Source organism: Monomorium pharaonis, unplaced genomic scaffold (genome assembly GCF_013373865.1).
Source record: "Monomorium pharaonis isolate MP-MQ-018 unplaced genomic scaffold, ASM1337386v2 scaffold_495, whole genome shotgun sequence".
Taxonomy (NCBI): domain Eukaryota; kingdom Metazoa; phylum Arthropoda; class Insecta; order Hymenoptera; family Formicidae; genus Monomorium; species Monomorium pharaonis.
This window is the reverse complement of record NW_023415797.1, coordinates 21,690-32,526: the sequence shown is the minus strand read 5'-3', so window position 1 is coordinate 32,526 and position 10,837 is coordinate 21,690. Positions and strand designations below refer to the sequence as shown.

Here is a 10,837-nt window from a genome sequence, read left to right as displayed (position 1 = left end):
AGCAAATCAATTTTTATATTCGTAATTAGCATTTAAAAAAATCCCTGTATACTAATTTCCATAAAAAAACCGATAAAAAATACTCAAAATCATAAATCGCCATATTGGATTCGCCATTAAAAAAAAATCGTTGAAATCTGATGGTGGATTCGTAATCAGCGTTCTGAAAAATCCCTGTATACCAATTTTTATAAAAAACCGATAAAAAACACTCAAAATCGTAAATCGCCATATTGGATCGCCATTTTGAAAAAAAATCGTCGAAATCTGATAGCAGATTCGTAATCAGCGACTCAAAAAACCTCTGTATACTGATTTTTACAGCTTCATGATTCTTCCTTCTTTCTGACATACATTTTTTGTAAAAAACACACACTTTTTTTCACTTTATTTATTTATATAACAAAATTAACTAATAATAAAGGAAAATTATACCTTACCAAATATTACTAAGACTCTTACTAAAGTAAAATTACAAGAAAAAGTAATAAAATACAGTATTTGGTGTCCGAAAAATTAAAGAAATGACTTTAAGATAGGTGGTCGATATATCGACCACCGTGCCGCAAAGGGTTAAATATAAGACCCGACTATGAATACCGGCCTTAGACTTCATTAGTTAATAACGGAAATAATATGGGTATACAGCTATATTATCCGCACTGGTCACATTACCTTCTCTATATTTGGAACCGTTAAAGTGCTAAAACGTTCCTCTGAATAATAAAATTACTGTCAGAATATGTATAAAACAATTTTTTAAATTAAATATATATCGTAAAATTGTCACTTTTGGTAAATAAATTTGTCTGTGAAAAAGTAAAAAAATATAGAAATTTTTAAAATATAAAAAATTAAATAAATAAATAATGGAACTAAAAACTTGCCACGTCTTTGCCGTTAGTTCCGAATAATGTAGAGAGCAAGCTATGTTCATACATATTCAAACTACAACAAGTTCTGTTTCCCAAATACTCAGAATTTTTTAATTTACGCCTGCCGTAATAAGGCTTCCGTTTTCAAATTTATATTTTTGGCTTCAGTTTTTTGTATTTTTGATCCAATTTTTTAATGAAAAATAGATGTATCAAAATAGATTTTGATTTTTGATTTACTATATTTAGCCAGCTAATGTAAATTTCAAAAATCTGATTACGGATTTGTAATCAGCGACCCCGAAAACCCTAATATGCTAATTTTTACAAAAAACTTGTTAGTGGAAAAATTTGTTACACAAAAAGGTTTAATTATTGACTAGGAATTACTGTCAATGACTTTGATCATGACATATGTTGTCAAAGACTCTCCTGAATAAAATAAAATTTATTATTTCATATCGCCTTTTTAATTTAAAATTAAATTTGACTTGGATTAAATTACATTTTATTCGGAATGCAGGCGGAAAGGCGGAATCCACCTTTTTCACTTAAGTGTGTGTAAAGATCACCCCACAAGCTCTTCCGTAACGCATTACGTTACGTTTAAGTATTCTATAAACCTAAGTTTGTACTTAAAATTAAACTTGAATCAAAGAACGCCCAAAGAAATTCTTAACACAATGTTTTAAGAGGATGCATCGAAAATAACTTGTCTGAAATTACCACAATGTTGAATAAAATTCTTTAATATTTAACATTTTCACGAAAATTCAGATAATTTTAATTTCAATTAAAAAAATCAAGATTTAATAAAAAAAATCTTTTTTTTTATATTTTTGGGTATTATACTATAGAAATAATATTTTAAGCTAAGATTACTGATTTACTGAAATTAAAAAAAAATATTTTTTATAATATCTAACATTGTGTATAATACCCAAATTGAAAATTTTATAGTCGTATTACCTCAATTTATATACAAAATAAACAAAAAGTATCGAATTAATAAAATAATCTAATACAATTTTTCATAAATTATTGATTTTCGATATTGCCCTACCTTAATACTTTTATATGCAGAAAAATTAAAGGAATCATATTGTATAAAATAATCATATAATTCTATTTAAAAAAAATGATAATGACTAACTCATAATATACAATATAATATAGTAATAATTAATGATATATAATAATATATACTATAGTAATATATATTACAATTTTAAATAATTTAAAGACAATAATTAAAAATAAGAATAAAAAAATGGTCTTAAATAAAGCAGATTATGAATATTCAATTTTCACATAGAATATTAATTAACAATTGTAAATATAAATAAATTAATAAATGGACTAATACTTAACGTAATTAATATAGAATGGGCTTACATAGCAGTTATGTAGATATGAAATGGATATGATAGTTATTATTAAAATATTGAACGTAACTAAAAATGATGTAACTAAAAATCATATAAGGCTATAAATAAATAAATAAGAATATAAGTGTAGAAATACATTGAACTAATCGAATATATTAACATAATTATTTGTTTTGTTGATAATGTATGGCCACAAAAAAAGTTTTATAAATCTTACGACAATCTAGCTATCTATAACATATATGTATGCATGTGATGCCTTTACATATAATAACAAGTATTTCTTTTTTTCTATCAGGTTTTGTAAATAATAACAATATATGTTATATCATACATTCGTAATTCTCGTTTAATTATTTTTATGATCTACAACGCAAAGTTTATTGATTTATAAATAATTAAATGTATTGACAGACATTGCATTATTTGCACACACATTATTCGTGTGAATATATATATGTTAGGTACACAGAGGAATGTACCAAAAATATATAGAAAATTAAGAATAGAGCACTACAAAGAAACGTAAAAATTTTTATTAAATATATGGAAAAATATTAAACATAATATTTTTAATATAAGATATTTTTAAAATTCACAGAAATCAATAATGTTACACTTTTGCATATATGTATGTTGTGTTACAATTCATATGAAATCGTATAAAACATACAATTCGCTTTATGAAAGTTTATATTGAGCAAAATTTTTTCTTTAACAATTCAAATATATATTATGCAGATATTATGTATCTTAATTCTTTTAAATCTTTTAACATTCTGTGTAAGACAGTCTATACATTTGAGCGTTACAATGCAAACAAAAATAGACAGAATAATGTGAAAATATGCTGGTATAACAATTATTGTACAAGACAAAGATATAATTTAATAATTAAAATTATAAATTTATAATTCTAAAATTTATACAATGTAAATATAGATAAAGATTGCTTCATTATCACGAATTTTATACAACAACATAACTCAAAAAACAAAGTTTACCAAAGTTTAAATGTTCTAAATTATTAAAATTTTGTAATATTTTTTAATGCGATTTTGATAATGGTCTGGTCTACTAATTATAACAGAATATTAGATGAGTGTCATTAGTTCTTTATTGATTGAATTAAATTTTCATTCTTCGCATCAAAATTCTTTCTTCGCAGACAACTTAAAAAAATGACAATTTTTTAGTTATGTTATTGTAACAAATAAGCGACATCTATGTATATATCGCTAATGTTATAAAATATTATTATATGCCTTAGAATTTAATAATTGTCACTGTACTTTCGCATGCAGTGTGTATGATGTATGAAACTTACAGTCTTCTTACTGTAGAACTAATAGTTTTATAAAAAAGTCGTACATTTTCTACAAAATAATACACCTTCTTCTTCTAACAGGTTCTGGAGGCTCTAAAGCTGCTAATATTGCTTCATCGAAGACATTCTTAAGTCCCTTCTGAAGGATGAAAAAAACAAACAGTTACAATATTAAAAAATTATTTAACAAATTAACTAAGTAAATAAAAAACTAACTAAATATTAATTATTAAATCTAATTTGCAATATTTAAGATTTTTATAAAAGGGGTTTTTGTGTTGTCTAAAAGAGAAGTTACCTGTGTAAGAGCGCTACATTCAACATATTTTACAGCTTTTAATTCCTTGGCAAGCTTTTCTCCTTGTTCACCCGAAATAGCTTTTTGTTTATTCTTTGCTAGTTTTTCAATCGTGGCTCCATCATCCCGTAAATCGATTTGTGTTCCGACCAATAGAAATGGTGTTTTCTGACAATGGTGTGTTATTTCTGGTACCCACTGATATAATATATAAAAAAATTATTAATAATAAAATGTTATATTTTAATTCTTTCATAGCCACAACTTTTACAAAGGATTAAGTTTTATATTGAGATAATTCTGAGTTTTCGAGATTGCTGAATACAAATCTGAAGTCAAAATAACAGAATTAAAAATGACGGATTCAATATGCAAATAAAAATTAATTTATTTAAATTGGAATATAAATCTTATAAAGCTTATTTAAAGTTTCTAAGGTTGCCAATTACAAATCTGAAGCGAAAATAACAAAATGTAGATAGTCCCACAATTTTGTTTACTTTCTAAAATGTGATCAATTGTCATTTGCCTGTTTGTTATAATTACTGACCACAAAAATTGGTTCTGACGCCTAAACAACGTAGATACACAAGTATATTATTTATTATCATTATGACTTCACTATTTAATATTTTTTAAATGATCATAGAAACATGTTAGTACACTTATAAGGTTAAAGGTAAAAAAAATAAATATTATATGCTTTGTATTCAAGACATTAGAAATATATCGTTCTAAGAAATTTTTCTTTTTTTACTATTGTAGATAAAATTATGAAATATAAAAAAATTTTATAGACATGAATTTTGTAGATTTTCCATACTTTTAGATAAAAAAATATTTATAAAATATTTAATATAAAATATGATACAATAAAGATTTCGAGATCGCAATGGAATCCATTCATAAATAAATATTTTTTTTCACAAGAAAATTAGAATTTCAATCATATTTATATTTAAAAAATAGATTTTTTAAGATACTTTCTTTTATATTTTAATTTTTTAGTGTATTTATTGAGAAACAGCTTTCCCAGTAAAATTGCAAGGATTACCACTGACGTCGATCAGCCAAGTCGAGAGTTATTTGCAAAGTCGCCGTAGCGCAATTATTGACAATGCACCATCTCATACATCAACCGTCACAACGCCTAAATGTTACTAGTTAGAGTATAAATTAATACTCCCTTCATCTTGTTCTCCAGATCTGGCCCCATGTGATTTCTTTCTATTTAAACTTAAAGATCTGATTCGGAGAGAAGAAATTTTCATCGAATGAAAAAGTTATCATGGCTATCTACCTATAACGACTATTTTGTAGGCTTCGAGAAAATTATTTTTTCAAAAGAATTTAAAAAATTATAAATCTGCTTGTTTGATTGAAACTATATTGAAAAATAAAATCAAATTTTCAGTTTCTTTTGGAAATATTCGAATTTATTATTTTCTCAAAGCCTACAAAATAGTCGTTACAGGCACACAATGACATTAACTTCTTCATATAACAATAACTTCATATTTCTTTTAAATTGATTTTGCTAAAATTCCAATTTTTAAAAAATATTTTTTTCACGGTGTCCTTTATTGTATTATATTCTACATACACTAATATTTTTCATATGCACTATAGTATTTTTCATAATTTTTTCAAATTTTTAAAAGTGGGCATAATTTTTCATTTCTTTATTTTTCATTTATTTAAAATAAAAAAATGGATTTCTTACTATTAATTTTTTTCACCAAAATAAACCCTTTTATCTAAAAGTACGGGAAAAATTCTACAAAATACATGTCTTTAAAATTTTTTTATATTTAATAATTTTATCTACAATTGTAAAAAAAGAAAAAATTTTTTTAACAATTCCCAATATCTTAAATACAAGTCATATAATATTTACTTTTTTTACCTTTAACGTTATACAATAAATGTACTAACATGTTTCTATAATTATTAAAAAAATATTTAGCAGTTGATTTTTAGGTGGACCTTTGACTAGAATGTCCATATATATTATTTCATCGAAAAACATGCACACATTCATATATATATTATATATACATATGACCATTTAACTTATAATACATTTGGAATTGTAAAAATATTCTGAATTTGAAAGGCAGTTTTGTGTACAGTTTAATTACACATATAAACTGTTGCATGTATTTATTATAATAAAATTTATTATAATAAAAAAATACAAAAAAAATAATTTTTTGTATTTTTTTACAATCAAGTTAAAAGTTTAAGTTTATAATTTATAATGAGTCAGTAACTTTTCGACAAATTATTAGATTCAACCAAAAATTAAGTTTTTCATCAATTTTAAAATAACTATATTATATTGAAAATATTAAAATTAAAAATATACTAACTTTTTTACATGTTTTACTAAACTTTCCTCTTTAAAATGCGTCAAGGTAGATAATCATTAGGACTATTTGTTTCAAAGTTATTTCTTTCATAAATGGAAGATATATGTTCTGGTCACGAAAGATGATTAAAGATAAATATGACTATAAATATTACATTTACTACTTAATCCAAAAGTGACGCGTAAGTTTAACTTAGGGTGCGTTCGGGGAGACGCTATTAGCGCTATCAGTCCATCTTCATTATTCATTAAAAGTAGAACAAGGATAAACTGATGCTGATAGCGCTAATAGCGTCTCCCCGAACGCACCCTTAATGTTAGTAGGCGCGACCCAATAATTTCGACCAACATATGTTTTTATACATACATTTATTCTAAATAGATAATAACTAATAAGAAAATTCTCTAATAATTTAAAGAAACAAAAATGTTAATATAAAAAATAATCTTATTGTTATGTCGCTTTTCTTTTTTTCTCTTTTTTCACTTCTTTCTCTTACTTTTTTCTAAATCTATTTTCGTTAAGCTTATAAAATTTATTATACCTTTTCTTTAACATTTTCAAATGATGATGGTGAAACAACTGAGAAGCATACAAGAAATACATCTGTTTGTGGATAACTTAATGGACGTAGACGATCATAATCTTCCTGACCTAAAAGAAATATTTAAAAACTTAAATAAATTATCTATACTAACATGACCATTTCTACTTTATTTTTATTTATTTATAATACAACTTGTTATATATATCATGTAAAATAATTTGATATAAAAAGTTGTACATTATTGTGTACTAATAACAATATTTACCAGCTGTATCAAATAATCCTAATGTATATGGCTCACCACCAATCATGACAGTAACTGCATAATTGTCAAACACTGTCGGAACATATTCCGATGGAAATTTATTCGTAGTATAAGAGATTAATAAACAAGTTTTACCAACTGCTCCATCTCCAACTACTACACATTTTATTGTCTGCATTTTAAGCTTTGCTAAATGCTGCCTGTAAAGAAATCGGAATAATAAAAATATTTCGCATAACAGCTTAATTATATCAAAAATATAATTAGTGAAAACAGATTGCAAAAATTTATTCATAATCAATTCTTGATTAAAAAATTTAATATTGCATTTACAATATTAAATGTTAAATGAGTGCAAACGTTTTGGGTTTCGAATAAATATTATAAAGATAAATTAAAGCTTTGTTTTCTATATCCAAAAGCAATTGATCTGTTAATATATAATTAAATGTATAATTAAATAATCAATTTTTTTCTGTTAAAATTTATGAATTTATATTCACTAAATTGCGTACGTTGTCATTGTTAAGCAAAAGAATTCTAGGGCACAGTTTTTCTTTAAAATTGAAATTACATTAAATCATTGAGCGCTGATTCTTTAATATGATTAATTCTTATCTTTAGTTATTCTAGTCGCAACTATATGGCAATGATTTGAAATTGCCATTGATGGTAGGCGTTTTTGTCCCTGTTTATATGTACACGTAATAATTTACAAATTTTTGAGAGAAACAAATATTCAAAATAGTGTAAAAACATTTGTAATACATTCGGAGAGAATGCTGTACTAATTACAATCTGCGAAAAATAACAATATCGGTAGCTTGTACTAGTGTGCATTGCAAATTTTTTCAATACCATACATTCATCAATATCTTCTGTGAATTGGCATTAATTGCCATCTCTAATTCATTTGCCTATTCATTTGAAACTATAATTATGTTCTGGATATTCTATACATGTATTGCACGTATTGTATCCTAAATGAAAATCAGGACGTTACTAACTTTAAATGAGTAAGCATTCAATATTATCATATATAATCATACATTATTGTTCCTATGTGTATGTACATGAACCCTTTGCTCATTTTTATTTTTATTTACAAACTCTATGACTTATTCAAATTTATTTAATTTTCTTTTCTAAATGACAACTAATTATTATCTTTTTTAAATGAAATATGCTATATTAACATATCGGTCAGTGGAATAAAGAAATATTAGTTACATTTATAAAAAACCACTAAACTTTTGCCCTTGTCCAATATAATAACAAATATATTACAATTTATTTAGTTTATTTTATACTGTTTATCAATTTTATTTTTTGTTCTATTTTCTATAAATACATATAAATCGATTTAAGGATCGACTTTTCCGTGTAGTATTTATACGACGTCAAAACCGAGAAATGACATGATAAATTATTTACTGTGTTAGTTTTATTTTTTAGTTTTCTTTTAAAAATATAATAATTTCATAATCTTGACACATGTGAAATATAAAACAAACTTGACTGAAGCATTTGTCCAATATGTCATGTAGAAGTGTAAGATACTGAAATAATAGTACATTTGGTAAATGCACAATAACAGAGTCTGCACTTAAATCTAAATGACAAAAATTCGTTCCGTTTGTAAAATATTTTTTATGAATAACTTTTTAACAGATAATGAACGACGGCTAATATCTCTTAAAGATTTCGTAGAAGAATATATGTCAAGATCATTGGTGCGAGCTCTGTTACTTGCAAATTTACTGTACTTACATTGTTCGTTTCTGATATATAAACATCACACTGTGAGAAACCCAAGCCTTAATATTACATTTTAACAATTAAGTATAATTGAACATTTAGTTAAGAGGGTATTCTAGTCTAGCAAAAAAATCGATTTTTTCTTTTTACATATTTTGTAAGTATTTGGTATGTCTGCACAAAGATTTAGCCCAGATTGAAAGAATTTGCAAAATTAACAAAGTTATAGCACCTGATAAGTAATAATCTTTGACGCGCGTTCGACATGCGGCGCACAATAGAGCATTGTATCAGCATTTACATTTTGGGTAAGGTTCGAAAATCATTATTTTTGAAAGGTCTTATATTTGAAATAAACTTTCTAAAATACGATTGATTTTAATACGCCTGTAAAAAATTATTTCTCGACTCAATGTGGCTTCAAATGTTGAAGCAAGCAAATGCAAACCAAGTTGTTATTTACATGCTTAAAAATCTTATATGCTAATTATGTTAATTTTGAAAATTATCAATGTGATAAAATGACTATTAGTCAGTAAATGGAGATATACATAAACTCCCAGCTTGTATCGCCCGTTCGGAATGGCGTTCAACTGACTTTGCTAGACACGAAAATAAATTGCAGAGAGAAGAGAGTAGCTTTGAGACTTTTAGGAGCAGAAGGAAGATCCACTGTAAAGTCCTGAGTAAGTTGATTAATCATAAGTAATTATCTCCACGTAATCAATAAAAAACATACTATTTTTTTATTTGCTACTCCAAAAGATAAAATTGATTAATTTTATCCATTGATTAATTTTATCCTTTTTATCATAAAAATATGTTACTTTAAAAATCTACATTTACATATAATTACAATACATTTAAACAGTAGTTTCTTCGATATTGAATATTATCTTTTGACATCTAAATACCAAATATTAAATACAAATTCATAACAGAATATAAATAAAATCTGATATCAATCCAGACAATAAAATTGTGTTTTTCACCAGCAATTTAAAAGTAAAATACCAGCATCAAAGTTATCTTGTAGTATTTGCAAAAATAACATTGTGTGATTCTATAAATTATTATGATAACAGTACAAATTTTGAATTAAACAAATAAATTCACATCACAACAAAACTGTCATATTATATAAAGATATTAATTTGTCGATAAATGCAAACACAATTACAACTCTGATAGTAACATGTATTATGATTGCAACATTCCAACCATAGTACAGACACATTGTTATCTACAAAGTAATGAACATAATATCCTTTCATTAAAAAAAAATAAAGAAAAATTATATTTTATAAAACTATGATGGTTACATTCACTAGCACACAAGAAACAACGCCAGTAAGAACTTTGAGAATTAATCAATTAAACTTAATTATATGTGCAATAAAGTGCAGTGAACAGCAATCACAGATTATTATTGCGCGCAAACCTCTTTTATGTATGTGAATACGAAAGCTGCATCAATTATAATTGGCAAAGAATCAACATGTAGCCAATTGTCATCTAATTCGAGAATTTATTCATATATTGAACTGCAAAAATTGTATGTGGATTAGCGTAATTTCAGTGCTTTCCACCTTGGCTGATGTTAAATTTACTATGCAGACGCAAAAAGTAACCGGAAAGCTTCACGTTTAGTAGCACATCTGAACTCTGAAGAAATATTGTTTTTGGAGTCGCCATTTTGATCATTAAGTCAAATTCGCTCCTTCATATGATAAAAACATTCGGCACCAATATTTATGTGACGTTCGTGAAGTCGAATTCCCCGAAATCTTAGTATGTTAACGATGAGTGTAATGTGTGTAGTCAAAGGTATATACAAAATTTAAATTAAACACTCACGTAAAAACTGGGCGTCGACACTGTACTATGCTTTATTGTCACGAAATCTGTAGTTTCTTTAGATAGACACATAGACATGGCTTCGAAATGATATCATAGGTTTGTTCTCGTTGCCTACACTTTTACACTTCTACGAAAAGTATAAGTTCT

The 10,837-nt window shown here is 25.5% G+C and overlaps 1 protein-coding gene across 4 annotated transcripts; it reads right to left on the bottom strand.

The window, feature by feature from the left end:
• Nucleotides 1-2,586: 2,586 nt before the first annotated feature.
• On the bottom strand, nucleotides 2,587-10,829 carry LOC105840933 (cdc42 homolog). 4 transcript variants are annotated; one of them, XM_028192433.2, is made up of 6 exons: nucleotides 10,688-10,761; nucleotides 10,272-10,374; nucleotides 7,073-7,272; nucleotides 6,805-6,914; nucleotides 3,889-4,086; nucleotides 2,587-3,729 (listed from the first exon to the last, which is right to left on the bottom strand). In XM_028192433.2, the coding sequence occupies exons 3-6, from the start codon at nucleotides 7,248-7,250 to the stop codon at nucleotides 3,640-3,642; spliced, it is 576 nt and encodes a 191-aa protein (XP_028048234.1). In that variant the 5' UTR covers nucleotides 7,251-7,272; nucleotides 10,272-10,374; nucleotides 10,688-10,761; the 3' UTR covers nucleotides 2,587-3,639. The 4 variants fall into 4 exon arrangements, with proteins under 4 accessions (XP_028048234.1, XP_028048235.1, XP_012543479.1 ...); XM_028192434.1 differs by lacking the exon at nucleotides 10,688-10,761 and adding an exon at nucleotides 10,462-10,681; XM_012688025.3 differs by lacking the exon at nucleotides 10,272-10,374 and having other exon boundaries at nucleotides 10,688-10,829.
• Between the last annotated feature and the right edge of the window lie 8 nt (nucleotides 10,830-10,837).